Source organism: Zingiber officinale, chromosome 1A (genome assembly GCF_018446385.1).
Source record: "Zingiber officinale cultivar Zhangliang chromosome 1A, Zo_v1.1, whole genome shotgun sequence".
NCBI classification, from domain to species: Eukaryota; Viridiplantae; Streptophyta; class Magnoliopsida; order Zingiberales; family Zingiberaceae; genus Zingiber; species Zingiber officinale.
The window spans coordinates 137,526,180-137,544,392 of record NC_055987.1 but is presented as its reverse complement, the minus strand read 5'-3'; the positions used below and the strand labels follow the sequence as shown (position 1 = coordinate 137,544,392).

The following is an 18,213-nucleotide window of genomic DNA, read 5'->3' as shown; positions in this document are numbered from 1 at the left end:
TAGTTTTGCTTCATTCTCTGCCTGTAGGCCATCAGCCGGACGGACGCTTTGGCTCGCGCCTCGTCAATCAAGTCCAATTCTAGCTGCCTCCGCTCGGCATTATCTTCGCCGTAGCTCTGGATCCGGGCGGACTCTACGCCGACTTCGACTGGGACGACCGCCTCGCCTCCATACACCAGATGGAAAGGTGTTACTCCCGTTCCCTCTTTAGGGGTTGTGCGGATGGCCCATAAGACTCCCGGCAGCTCGTCCACCCAGCTTCCACCCATGTGGTCGAGCCGAGCCCGAAGAATTCGGAGTATCTCCCGGTTGGCTACTTCGGCTTGACCATTGCTTTGGGGATACGCCACCGACGTGAAGTGCTGCTCAATGTCATACCCCTTGCACCATTCATCGAGCTGATTTCCGACGAACTGTCGCCCGTTGTCCGACACGAGCCGACGCGGAATGTCGAACCGACAAATGATATTTTTCTAGATGAATTTCTTGACCATGTGCTCGGTTATCTTGGCCAATGACTCAGCCTCCACCCACTTGGAGAAGTAATCTACTGCCACCAATAGAAACTTTCTTTTTCCGGTCGCCATAGGGAAGGGTCCTACGATGTCCATGCCCCACTGGTCGAATGGGCAAGACACTGCGGATGTTTTCATTTCTTCCGTCGGCTTATGTGAGAAGCTGTGGTATTTCTGACAGGAAAGACACGTTGCGATGGTCCGAGCGGTGTCCTCGTGTAGCGTAGGCCAGAAGTATCCGGCCAGCAGGATCTTCCTAGCCAAAGATCGGCCGCCCGGATGACCTTCGCAAGATCCTTGGTGTACCTCCTGGAGAATATACTCTGCGTCTTATGAGCTAACGCATTTTAGCAGCGGTCGGGAAAAGCCTTTTTGTAAAGCTGATCTCCGATGAGAGTGAACAGGCCGACCCTCCTCCTTAGTAGCTGAGCTTCATCCCGATTGGACGGTGAGGCCCCTGAGCGCAGAAACTCCATGATGGCTGTTCTCCAATCGCTCGGGAACGTGAGGCCTTCCATCCAATCTACATGTGCTACCAAGGATACTTGCTCGATTGGTTGCTGGATGACGACCGACGATATTGAGCTTGCTAGCTTGGCTAATTCATTCACCGCCTGGTTCTCTGCTCGGGGTATCTTCAGGATCACTACCTCGGTGAAGCTGGTCTTGAGTTTCTCAAAGGCCTCTGCGTACAATCTGAGTCTTGCATTATTTATCTCAAAGGCGCCCATGAGCTGCTGAGCAGCAAGCTGGGAATCCGAGTGGATCACGACTCGATTGGCTCCAACATGCCGTGCGGCTTGCAATCCGGCTATGAGGGCTTCGTATTCCGCCTCATTATTGGTTGCCCGATATTCTAGCCGAACGGATAAATGCATCCGCTCTCCCTGAGGCGACAGTAGCATAATCCCAATTCCGCTTCCGAGTCGAGTGGATGATCTGTCCACATATATTTTCCATGTAGCTTCGGGCTCAGGCTTTTGTACTTCGGTCACGAAATCTGCCAAGGACTGCGCTTTGATCGCCGAGCGGGGTTGGTATTGAATGTCGAATTCGCTAAGCTCCGTTGTCCACTTGATGAGCCGTCCGGATGCTTCAGGGTTCAGGAGTACCCTTGCGAGGGGGCTATTTGTCATCACAATAATGGTGTGCGCCAAAAAGTAAGGGCGCAACCTCCGAGCGGCGAGTACCAAGGCGAAAGCCAACTTCTCAAGACCGATGTAGCGAGACTCAACATCTTTTAAGATATGGCTTAAAAAGTACACTGGATGTTCCTCACCGCTCGACCTTATTAATGCTGAGCCCACAGCATGCTCAGTTGAAGATAAATAAATGCGGAGCGGCTCACCTTCGACTGGTTTCGCCAACATGGGTAAGGAATTCAGATAAGTCTTCAATTCCTCGAATGCCCGATCGCACTCCTCGTCCCATTGGAACTTGGTGGCTTTACGGAGAATCTTGAAAAATGGCAAGCTCCGGTCAGCGGTCTTAGAAATGAACCTTGACAGCGCCGTTATCCGACCGATGAGACGCTGTACCTCTCGGAGATTTCTGGGAGGCGGCATATCCTGCAATGCCTTTATCTTACTGGGGTTCACCTCTATACCCCGCTCGGTCACAATGTAGCCCAGGAAGCGCCCGCCTTTTGCCCCAAACAGGCACTTCTGAGGGTTAAGTTTGACGCCATACCTTCTCAACGTTTGGAAGGTCTCCTCCATGTCCGCGTAGAGATCGACCGCTCGGAAGGACTTGATAAGTATGTCGTCCACGTACACTTCCAGGTTGCATCCGATCTGCTCCCTGAAGACCTTGTTCATCAGACGCTGGTAGGTGGCTCCCGCGTTCTTCAGCCCGAACGACATTACATTGTAGCAGTAGGTGTCGTCCGCCGTGATAAAGCTGACCTTCTCTTGGTCTTCTCGGGCGAGCGACACTTGATGATAGCCTTGGTATGCATCGAACATGCATATCAGCTCGCATCCGGCCGTGGAGTCCACCAGCTGATCGATCCGGGGAAGGGGGTAGAAGTCCTTCGGGCACGCCTTGTTCAGGTCCCGCAAGTCGATACAGACTCTCCACTTGTTGCCCGGCTTGGAAACCAGGACCACATTTGCAAGCCAACTCGGGAATTATACTTCCCTTATGTGGCCGACCTCCAGAAGCTTCTCTACCTCCGCCCGGATGATTACATTTTGCTCCGCGCTGAAGTCCCTCTTCCTTTGCTTCACCGGACGAGCGTCCGGCCGGACATGAAGTTCATGTTGCGCTACGCTCGGCGAGACTCCAGGCAGCTCATGGGTCGACCAGGCGAAGACGTCGCAGTTTCGCTGCAAGCATTTAATCAACCTCTCCTTCTGCTTCTCCTCCAGATCGGATGCAATGAAGGTGGTGACCTCCAGTCGGGAAGGATCAATCTGCACCTCCTCCTTTTCTTCATAAACCAAAGAAGGAGGTTTGTCGGTTATAGCATGTACCTCGACTCGTGGCACTTTCCGAGCGGACTTGGCTTCGGCTCGGACCATCTCCACGTAGCATCTTCGAGCGACTAGCTGGTCTCCCCGCACCTCCCCTACTTGGTCTTCCACCGGGAATTTGATTTTCTGGCAGAAGGTAGAGACGACCGCCCGGAACTCGTTGAGAGTCGGTCGCCCCAGGATGACGTTGTAGGCAGAGGGAGCATCCACCACGATGAAGGTGGTGGTCCTTGTCCTCCTGAGCGGCTCTTCGCCCAACGAGATAACCAGTCGGACTTGGCCGACCGGCAAGACTTCGTTCCCCATGAATCCGTAGAGGGGGGTCGTCATTGGCAGTAGTTCGGCTTGGTCAATTTGTAGTTGGTCGAAGGCCTTCTTGAAGATTATGTTGACCGAGCTGCCTGTATCAATAAAAATACGGTGAATAGTATAATTGGCTATTACCGCTCGAATGATCAGGGCGTCATCGTGTGGGACTTCAACTCCTTGGAGGTCCCCAGGCCCGAAGCTGATCTCGGGTCCGCTCGCCCTTTCCTGGCTGCAGCCCACCGCATGGATCCGTAGCTGCCTTGCATGTGCCTTTCTGGCTCTATTTGAGTCTCCGTCGGTCTGGCCTCGGGCGATGATGTTGATCTCTCCCCGCGATGCGTTGCCCGTATTTTCCTCCTCCCGAACGGAAGGTCGAGGCCGTTTATGTGATGCTCGGTGGTGGGCTCTATTCTGCTGTCGATGATGCCGCTCGGGGGATCGCCTTTCTATCCTTGGCGCGGGGCTCCGTTGTCGATGTTGCCATTCTGGTGAAGGCGATCGGCGGTGATAACTCCTTGGCGCAGGGTGAGCGATGGGGGGCAGGCTCCGACAGTCGCGAGTATTGTGAGTGTCCGACTGATGTAGTGAACAAAACATCGGGGTCCATACCTTCCCCTTGTGCTTGGGTCGATCAGCCACTACTTGCTGGACAGCGTGCGGCCGAGTATGCTGATGAGGACGGGCGGCTTCGGCTTGCGGTCCTCTGGGTGGTTGGTGACTGATGGGCTGCTTCCGCTCGGTGGGGACTGGTTGGTCGCTCTGGGCCTCCTCCACATTGATGTATTCGTTGGCTTTATGCAGCATGTGGTCGTAGTCCCGAGGCGGCTTCCGGACGAGCGATGGGAAGAAGTCACCGTCCACGAGCCCTTGCGTGAACGCGTTCACCATTGTTTCCGAGGTGACCGTTGGAATGTCCATGGCCACCTGGTTGAAGCGCTGAATGTACGCTCGAAGCGGCTCCCTCGCGCCTTGCTTGATGGCAAACAAGCTGACGCTGGTCTTCTGGTGGCGCCTACTGCTAGCAAAATGATGGAGGGACGCCGTTCGGAATTCCTTGAAACTTGTGATGGAGCCGTCCGACAGTCTTCGAAACCACCGATGCGCCGATCCCGAAAGCGTTGTGAGGAACACTCGGCATTTCACATCATATGTGTACTGATGCAGAGTGGTGGTACTGTCGAATTTACCCAGGTGGTCGTCTTGGTCGGTTGTCCCGTTGTACTCCCCGATCGCAGGGGGCATATAATGCCGCGGCAGTGGATCGCGAAGAATGACATCTGAGAACTGCCGGTTGGTCCGCTCGGGCGATGCATCCGATCTGGGCCACTTTCCTTTTCTGACGTCCCGGATGGGTGCCTCGTCTGATGAGGATCCCTTGTCTTGATTGGCTTGCGCCACCTCCGAGGGCGTCTGGAACAGAGCCCGATGAAAAGGTATTGGGACGGGGCGGTGCCCCCATCTGAGTGTCGGCTGGCCCCTTGTTTTGCCCCCATATTGAGAGCTGCTCCTGCCGGTCTTCAGGTGGCACTCGACTCCCCGAAGCTGATGTTGCTTGCTGCACTGCCCGCTCGGCCTGAGCTTTCTGCTGCTACTCCACAATTTTCGCTGCTCGCCCTTGGACGAGTGCTTCGAGCTCTTTAGGAGAGAGCGTTACCAAAAGTTGACGTCCAACTTCTTCCATCTCCTCGACTCGGATTCAGGTGCGTTCCCACAGACGGCGCCAATTTGATGGACCTCGTTGCCCGTCCGACCGGCCGTAGGGAGCTCCAGCGAACCTACAAGGAAGCCGAACCGGAGGGGTTTCCGGCGACCCTCACGCTCAAGTCGAACGAGAGGCGAGTAACGAGGCTACGTGAGATGTGTGTATACCGCCGATGTCGGGTCTTTATATAGGACCCGGGGAGGCGACGTTCCCGATACGTGCACGCTTCCCCAAACATACCTTAACAAGTCTATGTCAGAAAAGTACCTCTGGCGCCATTCCGCAATCGTCCGAGCATATCCCGGATGTGATGGTGGAAGCTTCCACCGTATGATTCTGTGTACGGCTCGGCCGCTACCTCTGCTGTTTGTCGGCGGCAGGTGTCTCGAGGATATGTTATCCCCTGTCTCCTTTGTCCTCTTGCGTTCCTTGTCTATTCTGTGGCCGAGCGGATCGACCACTCGGCAGACATATTACTTTTGCATCGGTCATATGCTAGGATGAGACTGCTCCTGCCTGTGTTGCCTTGTACACCGGCCGAACGGACAGCCCGCTCGACTCTTGAAACCTTTTTACCTTAAGAACATCGGAAGCCCGACTCCAGTCGGGTTGTCTTTCATTTGGTTCGGAGGATTCACGGTCGGTCGGCCTGCGGGGCCCTGTCGGTAGGCCTGCCTCGTCCGGTCGGCCGGTCTCTGGGTTGACTATCTTGACCTTTGACCTCCACGTGCAGTTGACCCCCCGCTGACGAGGGTCCCCCGTCCTTATCACCGGATCACGCGTAATTCAGTTTTTCATGAGCGGACGAAACATATTGAAATTGATTGTCACATTACTCGTCGTCATCTTCAGATTATCACCATCATATTACCTTTTGTTCCTTCAAAGCTATATATTATTGATATGTTTACCAAGACTCATTCCGCTTTGCGCTTTTGATTTTTATCTGATAATCTTTCAATGCTTCTGGCTATAGCATCGTGAGTTTGAGGGAGAATGTCAGATTATATAATTTATATTATATAATTTATTAGAATTATTTGTTTATAGTCTTGAGAGCAATTTAATTTTTTTACCTTTTCAATTTTAGATTTAGATATAGTTTTTTACTTTTTCAATTTAGGGTTTAGCTTTTTTTTCCTTATAATTAACTATATAAAGACCTTCTACTCTTTATTTTTCAATTAATTTTAGATTCAATAATATGATTAATTTTTCATTCTCTTAATTTCTACACTGTATCCCTCCGACTTTTTAATTTTACGCTTCGGACAGGATCATCTATCCTTAATTTTTTTTCTGAGATCTTTTTATCTATCTATATCATTACTCCAACATAAACATCTCGATTAATGCTAAATACACATTTAACTTTGTTTAGTAAAATATTGAGACCATTTTGATCAGTTACTTTGATTCACGATCATACCGCATGCAAAGCTAGATCACTGCGGAGAAGAAGACCCATTTTGGCTAACAGTCGATGGTTAATTGCGTAGGGCACAAGCGACGCTAAACTTTTTCTAGTGGAAACTGGAAAGGGAATCAAGGAGAAACGGGTTGGTCAAAAAGGAGAGTTGGTTTGGCTGTCACAACGGTGCATGCAAGCCTTCCCTATCATTCTTCCCCACTACGCCTCACATCTCACTCATATTTCCTTTCTTTACCCTTCTTTTAATTCCTGCTCTGTCTGGTACTCACTTGCCTGTTAATGCAGTGTGCATCAATCTCTGAATGCTTTATAAACGAGAAGGATTGGGATGTAAGCAACAGACATGATTAAAATGGAAACATCATAATTGTCAAAAAGCAATACGAAGTTATTGGACCTACAAAGTGTAGCCACTGAGAAGTTTGTGAGAGTAATGGTGTCTGTTGCCCTCGCTCTCCATTTGCTCGTTAAAATTCCACAACGAATGCTTTGTTTGAACATCGATAACGAAATGATCCTGTGTGAGAACAAAATGCTTGATGATGCTGAAACCAAACCCGACACAGTGCGATCGGGTCTCATTAAAGAATTCAGTGCAGTTAGACCGGGAAAAAGGGGCCGGTTTGGACAATGATATATCTATATATGCGTGATATCAGAGTGCCCCTCCGCTCCCCCAAATCACTCCTTCTGACTTCGATTCCCCCGGATTTGGTTCACGCTCCGCCATTGATGGCCACGAAAGTCTATATTGTGTAAGCCCTAGAACTCCTTCTACCTTCCTTTAGGCGTGTGCCTGCTCTCCTTGTTGTTTGTTGTATCGGGCCATATCTTTTTCTCTCTTTTTTTTTTCTTTTCCGATTCACCTTTATTTGCTCAATTTTTTGGCCCGTCCGCTTTTCCTCAAGGGTGTTTTTGTTTGCCTTATGAGAAAGTTCGAAACTTTTGAGCTTTGTACGAGGATTTCGAAGTATGTCCTTAGTCGTTCTTTTTGATAGTTAAAAATATTTCTTTGGGTTGATCACTTGCCCTAAAGGAACATTATTATTGTTTATTACAATTTTTGTTAATTTTATGTTATTTATCGTCGATCTGATTTCACCTTCCCTTGTGATTTTTTTCTGTGGGATCTATTTTTCTTTTATTCCCTGTTTTCTTTGTCGATCTGATTTTCATTTCTGGAGATGATTTGAGTTCATTTGTGCCGAGGGAGGGAGCAACTAGGCACCTGCTCACTGACATTAGCATAATAGTTCAATGGGAAAAGGAAAAACAAAGGTAATATATTATAAGTTGAATCTTTAGCTATAACTCGATGGAGTTTAATTGTTTTTCTAAGAATCCTATGCTTGAGTGAACTCAGTGCTTCGAGTCCTTATACTTTGGTAGGTTTAAGTTAACGTGTTTAGGAGCTACAGACTTGATGCTTCTTCTCAGTTCAGCCTAAGTTAAGTCCCTCCCGTAATTGCTTCTTGCCGGACCACTAAGTTAAGGACACTGATGTTGTTGTCTGGCTCTGTTCCCCACAGAATCTTCCAGTGCTTTCTCCTATAATTTTATTGTTACTGCTCTTTGGAGAACCTTATAGTGGCTATGCGTAGCTTCTGCTTGATTATAATATTATCAAGTTTTTATTGACAATTGGATCATATGCCCCCTCAACATTAATTATTGATTTCATTATTTTCATGCTTTTTTCCCTTTGTTATATGAAGTTCAATGTTGGGATATGACGTAAGCACATGAGTAAAAGATGAGAGTCGTAGAAGTGAAGGTTTTAAGGTGGGTGTGTGGGCATACAAGGATGGATAAGATAAGAAATGAAAATATTAGAGAGATAGTTGGAGTTGCATCTATTAAGAGAAAACTCTAGAAGATATGTTTAAAATGATACAAACATAAATTTAGACAAATAATAAATGCTCTAGTTAGGCGATGTAAAACTAGGACAAATGTCCATATCAACGAGTGAGAGGAAGACATAAAAAGGCTTGGTTAGCTACAATTAAACAAGATAAAATTTATTTAAATATAAATGATGATTTAGTATGAATAGAGCTCAATCGCATAGAATAATTCATATACCTGATCTCATCTAGTGAGATATGGCTTGGTTGTTGTTGTTCTTTCCTTTGTTTTTTTTTCCAATGGCCATACAACCCCAAGTATTCTTATTCTTTAGGTTTATTAACAGTTGGGTTGCATCAAGTAATGCTTTAGAGTGTTTACTTTTTGTTGATCAATATAATTGTTATTGTTGTTTAAATTAGTGTTCACTTTGTCTAGCGTCATGCACATTACTAGATTAGCTAAATTGGGATGATTCAATTTACTTTAAAAATTATTAAATGATATTTGGCTGTTTACGTCCCAATTCGCTATAATACTGTTCTGGAAGCTAGATAGTAGTTCTCTTGGTGCCTTTCAAGTTTTCTATGACATGGTTTCCTATGCCATGCGTCTCAGTCCAAACACAAACTAGCATGCTTCTAAAGCTGCAAAAAGATAGAGCGGTAATCTCATTATGACAGTATTCAAAGATATTATATTTCTTAGTAAAATTTGGTTGCATAGTGGGTAAGGCTTGTTGAATGTGCATAGGTTCAGCTTCAAATGAGTACTCGTTCTTTCATTGTCAAAAGTATCACCAATGAATTTCCTTTAAATCCACCAATTACATTTTCTTGCGAACCATATCATGACTTTTTTCATTCTTATGGTGCCTGGATAGATACTATTCCATGTATGGCCATGTGGAGAAGCTTGCTGAGAAGATAAAGGAAGGTGCCTTATCTATTGAAGGCGTGGAAGCCAAACTGTGGCAGGTTTGTGTTATTGAAGGGATAGTCTCTCTGGGCTTTACAATGTTTATTATTTTTTAATTACTCTAGTTTCGATCTTTTGTTGTGCACTATAAAACATAGACTTACATTCTAGAGCCAACACAAGAAAGATATTATGAGTTTCTTTATCCTTAATTCATCTGGCTTTCTCAACCTGTCACTAGTTTGCAGAAGTGCACCATTTGATTTTGCTCTGAAATTTCAATTCTGACTGTTGATGGTGTTATGTTATGTTACACTTAGGGAATGAAATACTATACTGCATTCTTAATATGAGATGACCATTATATATATATATATAACATAACTTAGGGAATGAAATACTATACTGCAAATACTATACTGCATTCTTAATATGAGATGACCATTATATATATATATATATATATATATATATATATAACATAACTTAGGGAATGAAATACTATACTGCATTCATATTATATATATATATATATATATATAGTGTTCTAAATGGCGGTTGAGGCGGCTGCTTAGGCAGAAGGCGGAACTTAACCGCACTAGAACTAGAGGGGGGAGGAGGTGAATAGCTCGCTCGTTTTGTCAAAGATGATCTTTTGCAGCAGAAATACTCGAAGCAAGCTCCTCCAATACTAACACAAAGATTTACTTGGTATCCATCTCAAAAAGAGGTGACTAATCCAAGGATTCACACTTGAGCATACTCCACTATGTAAACACTCCTTCTTGGAAACAATCTGGATGTGGAGAAGCCTCGTACAAACTCACACTACAACAAGAATAAAAGAAAAGCTAGTACAATAGAAATCTTACAAGATTTACACAAATGAAACCCTAGCTAGTTTCCTTCTTACTTGTAGACACCTCTTGAACTTTGGAAGTGCAGCAACACTTGTCTCCAATAAACTTCCAAGAACTAGTGTGAAGTCCAGAGAAAAATCGTGAGAAGAGTGGGAGAGAAGATCTAATGAAACAGTGTGTTGAAACCCTTTTAACGGGATCATAACGGCTAGTTTTCAAGCGTAATCGATTACCCTAATCAATTACGCCTTCCTAATCGATTAGGAAGCTCTCTGTGTATTCGCGAAAAATTGCTTAATCGATTACCGCAATCGATTAAGCCTTCCTAATCGATTAGCCTAATCGATTAGGAAGCTCCATGTGCTTTTACGAAAACTGTTTAATCGATTACCCTAATCGATTACGACCCTTTCTGTTTCTCGCGACAATGAGCTTAAGCGATTACTCTAATCGCTTAAGCTATGGTAATCGATTACCAAACCCTAACTTCTAAACTCAAGTATAGGGTTTCTTTATCCAATATCCGAAAAACCTTGACCTGTTGGGACTCCTCCTTGCCTAGCATCCGGTCAAGCTTAACCTGCTGTGACTTTTTCACCAAGTGTCTGGTCAACCCTTTGACCCACTTGGACTTTTCTCCTTGTGCCAAGTGTCCGGTCAATCCTTTGACTCACTTGGACTTACCATCTCGTGCCAAGTTTATAGTCAACCTTGATCCACTTGGACTTCCAATCACCATGTGTCCGTTCAACCATTGACCCACCTGGACTTTCAACTGTCTGGCTTCACTCACTAGAGTTTCATCTGCCTAGCTTCACTCACTAAGGCTTTTTACTGACTTTACTCATTAGGATTTTCCAACTGCCTAGTTTCATTCACTAGGGCTTTTCATATCACCTAGCTTCACTCACTAGGATGTTCACCTGACTTCACTCACCAAGATTTTCTAACTATCTGGCTTCACTAACCAGAACTTTTACTTCACCTAGCTTCACTCACTAGGATTTTCCAACTATCTAGCTTCACTCATCAAGACTTTCACACCAAGTGTTCGGTCAACATTGACCCACTTGGATTTTCTTCTTCCGCCAATCTTCCCGTTGGTCTTGTCCTTGTCTAACCTCTAATTAGGACTTCCTAGTTAAGTATCCGGTCAACCGTGACCTACTTGATTCTTCTTCACATCGAACTGGTCAACCTTAACCAATCTCCCCAACCGGACAATTGCATCTGTAATCTCTATATATTGTCAAATATCAAAACTCAAAACTCAAATCTCAAACTTGAGCCAACTCAAGCTTAGTCAAACTGATCAACCTTTATCTAGGAAAATTGTACCAATAATCTCCCCCTTTTTATTGTTTGACAATCCGTTTAAGTTAGGTTAATCCTATAGCTTCAACTTCTTCTTCATGCCAAAGCATTCTTCCCCTTAACATAAGGGTTTCACAATCTCCCCCTGTGAACATGGAGAATTTCCCAACTTAAACCCTACATTCGCCCCCTTTAGCACGCATCAAAAACTCTTCTCCTTAAGTGTTGTCTTATGTTGTTCACAACATCACCATGAAGGTCTCATACCCTTCATTGTGCCCAATGCTCACCCTAAAGCATACCTCTATCATACAATGTTCATCCTAGAGCATTCACAATAATGAAGGTTTACAACCTTCCATTGTTTCGTTAAAAGTAAATTCATGTCTTTAAGGAGTAACTCCACCTCAAAACATTCTCGAAACTTTTATCATTGCACCAATAATAACTTGGAGTTTCTAAACCTTTAGAAAATCCAAAATTAGAGGTTTTGAGGTTCAAAATTCAACTTTGAAACTAAGCCTTATCATAAACTCCAACTTAGTCTTCTTTTAACCAATCCTTTCTTGTTTCAATAAGAAAACTATCCTTAAATGTTCATAAATGAAAGTCTTAGGGTTAAGGATGGTTAACACGAATAAACATGGTTTAATGGACTAAGATCAGACCATTTAACCCAAAAACAACATTCTTAATCTATTGGTGTTAGCTACCAATCAATTACAGTCTCTCTTAATCGATTAAAGTTGGGATTTAATCTATTACCGAGTGTTAATCGATTGCTCTAATCGATTAAGACCTTTAATCGATTATAGTGATCGATTCCGTGAGCCATTGTGCTCACGGGAACTCACCTTAATCGATTAACCTAATCGATTAAGATGGGGTAATCGATTGCTCTAATCGATTACCGTATCTGATTTCTGAAATTCAATTCTGTTCGAATTCAAAAATGCCTCAAAAATTCTACAAAATTTTAAAAATCATGAAGATTCGTGTAGACATTATATAAGACATAATCTATCAAGGAAAAATAGTTTTATAAGAAAATACATTTTATTTTCAAAGATTGATACAAGATTGAAAACTTTTGAAAACTTCAATGCTTTTTCTAAATTTGTGTCTAACTATACAATGGTGATTCCTATCAAAAGATAGCCTTCACCAAGGTTTTTCAAAAAATATTTTGAAATAATTTTTAAAACCAATTTTCAATCATGTTCTTTGGGCTAAATGCACATGACTTGTACACTAGCTTTCCCAATGATTGGATAACACATAATCTATGTATTTTGCTGAAAAAGATGTACTAAATCAACATCTTGAGTTATGTTCATCTTCTTAACCTCTCACTTGTATCTAATGTGTACTAAAACACATACAAGTCAACTTATAGTCTTTGCGAGATGTAGATTTGTTTTGCCCTAATCGGGATCATGTATTTCTATCTAGGCATTTAAAATATGATCATCGACCTAGGATGTCATTTGTTGATTAATGCCATTGTCCTTAATTATAAGGAATTAAAATAATACATGATGATTTATGACATACATCAAAATGAATAAGTTTCAAAAGAACTCATACTATAGCTACATGATGTATATAGTACATGACATGATATTTTTTATTTTTCATAACAACTAAAAAAAAAAGAGCAGCCTGGTGCATGAAGTTCCCGCCATGCGGAGTCCCATGGAAGAATTTTTAGTTAGTATTTTTTTAATAATTTTTTTATTCTTTATTTAATTTTTTATCCTTTAGTTAATATATTATTCCATTATTTATAAAAATAGTAAAAAAAATTCAACCACCTAGGCGGCCCGGCCGAGATGGTAGGCGGTCACTACACACACACACACACACACACACCAATGCTCTTAAGATTGCTCCTCAAACTGTTAAATTGTTTCTGTTTATTTATGCTTATTAACTAAACTAGAAAATGAAGAGTAAGATCTTGCCATGACGAAATGAAAAACATATGGGGCATTGGTACTATTTATTTATGCTTGTTACCTAAACTAGAAAATGCGGACTGAGATATTGCCATGATGAAATAAAAACATAATATTCGCACGTGGGGAGAAAAAAACTTAGAAATTCACCAAGCAAGTAGCAAATTGAGGATGGAACTTTTCTCTGTTCAGTTCTGCACAGGAGATGGATAGCACAGCTTGTTTGCTGGAAATAGCAAACAGAGTGCTGGACAATTTCCCACAAAGAGAAAGTGCACAAAGACAAGATATTGTTCAGCTTTTCACTTGTTGGGCAAGCATATGCAACATAGAAATAAATTAGAAGATGCAGATGAGTGCAGATATGGAGGGCATGATGTGAGAAGTAGATCAACAACAAGAAGAGGTTGGTGTGAAAAGAAAGCATAGTATGTTGCTCACATCCAGGCTTAAGGGCCAGTGATAAGGAATCAATCAACCAAAAAGTAGGTTGCTGATACAACTGAGAAAGGAACAAGGACAAGAAAGCACTTGAGGAAGAACTTAAGAAAGATGAGAAGCAGGGAATGAGAACCATCTAAGGACAAGCAAGCACAGCACCATTATGATCACTATTAAAAATGGACAAGAAAGCCAGGACATACACTACCACTGCTATGACCATGAAAGCTAGATTTAGTGCCCCCATAGGCTAGTACAGTTGGTACTTGCATGTGGTATTGCTGCAAAAGGTCATGTGGTCGATAAGTTCAACTATGTGTCATGGTCAGCCCTAGTTTTGATTTCCTAAGCATGTGAAGAGGGCAGCTCAATGTTCATTGTCACATTGTATAAGAAACACAGACATCTTGCAGGTGTTCTGCTCGTTGGCTGAGCAAAAGTGAGTAGTGGTTGGCTTGCATGAGAGGAGGATCCTGATGTTGAATTTCACATGATCAACAAGACAGAGGAAGGAACCAGATCTGATATCTTGAGTGGATGATGGTGAGAGGTTGAAGGACACAAATTTTCTGAAGAAGCTCATCCTCCCGCTTGTGATTCTGGTAGAGATGATTTGTGGATGCCAAGCCAAAAGGAAACATCAATTAGAGACAAAAGAACAATGTCATTCATGGATCACACATGTTGGGTGTGCAGGCAGGTGTGAGAGACAGCAGGCTGCGACAACTTCTTTTATGTGAGCTGCAGAAAGAAGGCTCGAGTGGTGCTGGCTGGAAGAATGCAGGAGGAGATTGAAGCCTGGGTACGAATGAAGTGGAACAAAGAATGACCTTATAAGAAAGAAGACAATGGCTAGGTCCAGAATGAACAAAGGTAGCCTGGAAGTTGCTGTAACATACTAACGTCCGTGGAGACAAAGAAGAGCAAGAAGAATAAAATGAGAGAGTATGTGGGGAGGGTGTTGTTACATTGAAACCAACCTCTTTCCTTTTAAAGGATTATCTTAGAAAATCTAATCGTAAAAGGGGTGTTTTGGTACCAAGTTAAGTTTGGGGGAAAGGAAATATTATATTGCATTCTTGATATGTGATAATACAGAACGTGGTAAATCCATAAACCTAGACTACTAATGTGAGACTACACTTCTTACACCTAATAAACCTTAGTAATCTTGTACTCAGCATATTAATTCTAATAACTTTTTATATGATAATTTTTAGGTTTTTCTTGATTTAACATTTTATTTATCACAATAAAGATAGAATGATTCTATTAACTAAGTTGATATTTTAATATTATTTCTTTATCTTGCAAGCAAAAGGCTCTATAGGAATTATAGTAAAGTATTCAATCTACTTGACATGCTCTATTCACTAGGCCTAAGTGCCTAGTCCGCATGATCCTGTTGACTTGGCTTGTTTGGCTTACTTGAGCCATCCGCTTCAGCTAATCTACTTGGCTCACTTGGCCCATCCAACTTGCTCAATCTGCTCGACTCACCTAACAACATGGCATGTTCAGCCTCGTAGATTGTCTGGCGTACTTAGTCCTCACTACTTGCTTGGTCAACAAGCCTGCTTGACTCGTGTCCTTAAACCAAACTGTTTGCCTTGGTCAGTTCATGGTCGATCTGCCTGAGCCATTCATTTTACTCGTAATATTTATTTCTAGGAGAATGGAATAGAGTAAAGAAGGATAATGGAGAATAATAATTTTATAAGAATTGATATTGCAGGTTCATTTTATGATAAAATATAGAAATAGTTATTCCGTGAGAGTTCATAAATGATAGAACAAAATACATAATTGCTCCAACAACTTCTCAAGATGCTAAATGCATTTTTTCCCTATTTCCTTGAAGGGATTGTTAAGACCGAAAGAATTTAAATATCTCCACAATGATATGATATTGTCTATTCTGGACCTAAGCTCTCATGATTTTATTTTTGGGCTCTACCCAAAAGGTCAATCTCTCCCTCAAACGAAGCCCCCACAATCGGCGGTTAGACCTTCTGCCAGTTCAGGTTCTGATACTAATTGTTAGGACCGAAGGAATTTAAATATCTCAACAATAATATGATATTGTCTACTTTGAGTCTAAGCTCTCATGATTTTATTTTCGGGCTCTACACAAAAGGTTTCATGCCAATATAGATATTTTTTCCTTATAAGTCTATGATCTTTCCCATGTGTTTTCAATATGGGATTTTGTTTGGATCCCCAATAGAGATAAGTTGAAGGATGGATTGGAACAAGAGAGAAGTTGAAGGATGGACTGGAACAAGAGAGAAGTTGAAGGATAGATTATTTCTTGCTTCATTTGACAACACTTGTCTATCATAAATGAGTAATTCATTCGCTTCATTTGCATTGAAGGAGATCACTTGAAATTTAATTTTCTCCCAACCAGCCTCTACATCTGTTTGAAGTTTCAGACTAGTGCTTTAATTTACAGATTCGAAATCAATTTCTTGGTTCTACTTTGAGCGGTTCTTTTAACAGGTTCCAGAAACTCTCCCAGATGAAGTGCTTGTCAAAATGAGTGCACCTCCAAAGAATGAAGTGCCAATTATTTCACCAAATCAACTAGCTGAGGCAGATGGTCTTTTATTTGGATTTCCTACCAGATTTGGCATGATGGCTGCACAGTTCAAAGCATTTCTTGATGCAACTGGTAGTTTGTGGAGATCTCAAGAACTTGCAGGCAAGCCTGCTGGACTCTTCTTTAGCACTGGATCTCAAGGTGGCGGACAAGAGACTACAGCGTATGACACTTTTGCATAGATGGCCTCCCTTGCTTATGTTGCTTACTGAAATTTCTTGATCTAATAAAAAAACTCAGATTTTACTCAACTTCACCATAGTTACACTTCAGAAGTCTTTATCTCAAGTATTAAAATGAATTGTGTGGTCCTTACTATAGAAAGTTTGTTTCTGTTATCATGATATTCTGAATTTTAGGTGTCTTTATGTTTCTTATCAATGGTAACTATGTTTCACAAAACTTGACTATTGAACAGATGTTCATCTTGTCCATGCACCAGCTTTGTCATTAGGGCTATGAACAACTGCTTAATCTATTGAATGACTGTACAACAAAAATGAACCAATTACAAGAGCATGGTTGCGGCCCAATTTAGTGATCTTTTCTGAGGTTAGATAACTAATGTCTTGACTTAACAGGAGGGGGAAAAGTAATGATCTCAGTTAGCAACCCCAATAATTAGAATCCCTAACTTAGTTTTCAATTTATTCTTAGTTCCCAACTTGTCTTAAATTTTGTTCATGTAATTTTTAATCATCAGAGCTCAAAGTAACTTTCTAAACTTTAGCTGCATCATGAAATTTAAGAACCAAATACTTGTGGCTGTCATGTCATTTGTACATGCAAATTCTTTAACCTTCTTCATTCATAACCATGTCGTAGTTGCTAATACTCCTACCTTTATTTCATACAGATTGACTGCTGTAACGCAGTTGGCTCACCATGGAATGATCTTTGTACCAATTGGATACACTTTTGGAGCTGGTATGTTTGAAATGGAGAAGGTTAAGGGAGGCAGCCCTTATGGTGCAGGTACTTTTGCTGGGGATGGTTCTAGATTCCCGTCTGAAATTGAACTGGAGCAAGCTTTCCACCAAGGAAAGTACTTCGCTATTATTGCAAAGAAGCTCAAAGCATCAGCTTGATCTGTGGCGCGCTATGCCATTCTAAGGTTTGATGAAGTCCTCTATATATACATTACATTAAGACCCCTTCTGCAATTTATCATTGGTTGTGTATAAAGCTTGGTCGAGTCTGCGAGCACGAATGTAAATTGTTTTGTTATCTTTTCTAAAATATAAGTTGTTTTGTTAAATATTGATTAATGTAATTGTCCTGTTTCTATACGTTAGTCGTCAACTCGTTTGCTTCAGTGTAACTTTTCTTCAGAGATGAATGAACACTAGTGTTGTTTTAATTTCTAGCACACATCGTTAGAAATTTGATGATTCTTCTGGCCAAGTGGCTTGTTGATTGATAGTATGATAAATTAGGATACCCTGGTTGTATCAGACTATGAGTCAAACACCAATCCATGGGCCGAGTGAGTTATTGCTCGGCCTACCTTATGATTAGTCCAATTGATGAACATTATGAATTTAACACTAACGAGTGTCCACGGACAATGAAGTTAAACTGACAGGGGAGATGTTAATCAATGCAAACAGAGAATAAAATTATTGGCCTCTCATGCTTGCTCTCCCAAGCATTATCCATCCGTTCATAAATTTCATGCAGGTATGTTTCCCACTCCATTCATTTATTGTGTAGGCTACCTGTTCGACGTGAAAGAGTGGAGAGCAAGATGGCACAGTTCTTCTCGTTCTCTATCTTAAATTCTTAATTGTGCATCTTCAAACATGTCCATCTCTTTTTTTGCACTCATCGCATGTCGAGC

At 42.4% G+C, this 18,213-nt stretch overlaps 1 protein-coding gene across 2 annotated transcripts; it reads left to right on the top strand.

The window, feature by feature from the left end:
• The first annotated feature begins 7,034 nt into the window (after positions 1-7,034).
• On the top strand, positions 7,035-17,733 carry LOC122034807 (NAD(P)H dehydrogenase (quinone) FQR1). 2 transcript variants are annotated; one of them, XM_042594167.1, is made up of 4 exons: positions 7,035-7,187; positions 9,164-9,257; positions 16,274-16,536; positions 17,230-17,733. In XM_042594167.1, exons 1-4 carry the CDS (start codon positions 7,063-7,065, stop codon positions 17,459-17,461), a joined length of 714 nt encoding a protein of 237 aa, XP_042450101.1. In that variant the 5' UTR covers positions 7,035-7,062; the 3' UTR covers positions 17,462-17,733. The 2 variants fall into 2 exon arrangements, with proteins under 2 accessions (XP_042450101.1, XP_042450106.1); XM_042594172.1 differs by lacking the exon at positions 7,035-7,187 and adding an exon at positions 7,659-7,710.
• Positions 17,734-18,213: the final 480 nt, after the last annotated feature.

Coding starts and splice junctions, on each gene's coding strand:
- LOC122034807 (XM_042594167.1), top strand. CDS start 7,063: ATGATATATCTATATATGCGTGATATCAGAGTGCCCCTCCGCTCCCCC. Junction 9,258..16,273: donor TGGAAGCCAAACTGTGGCAG/GTTTGTGTTATT, acceptor TTCTTTTAACAG/GTTCCAGAAACTCTCCCAGA. Junction 16,537..17,229: donor GGCGGACAAGAGACTACAGC/GTATGACACTTT, acceptor TATTTCATACAG/ATTGACTGCTGTAACGCAGT.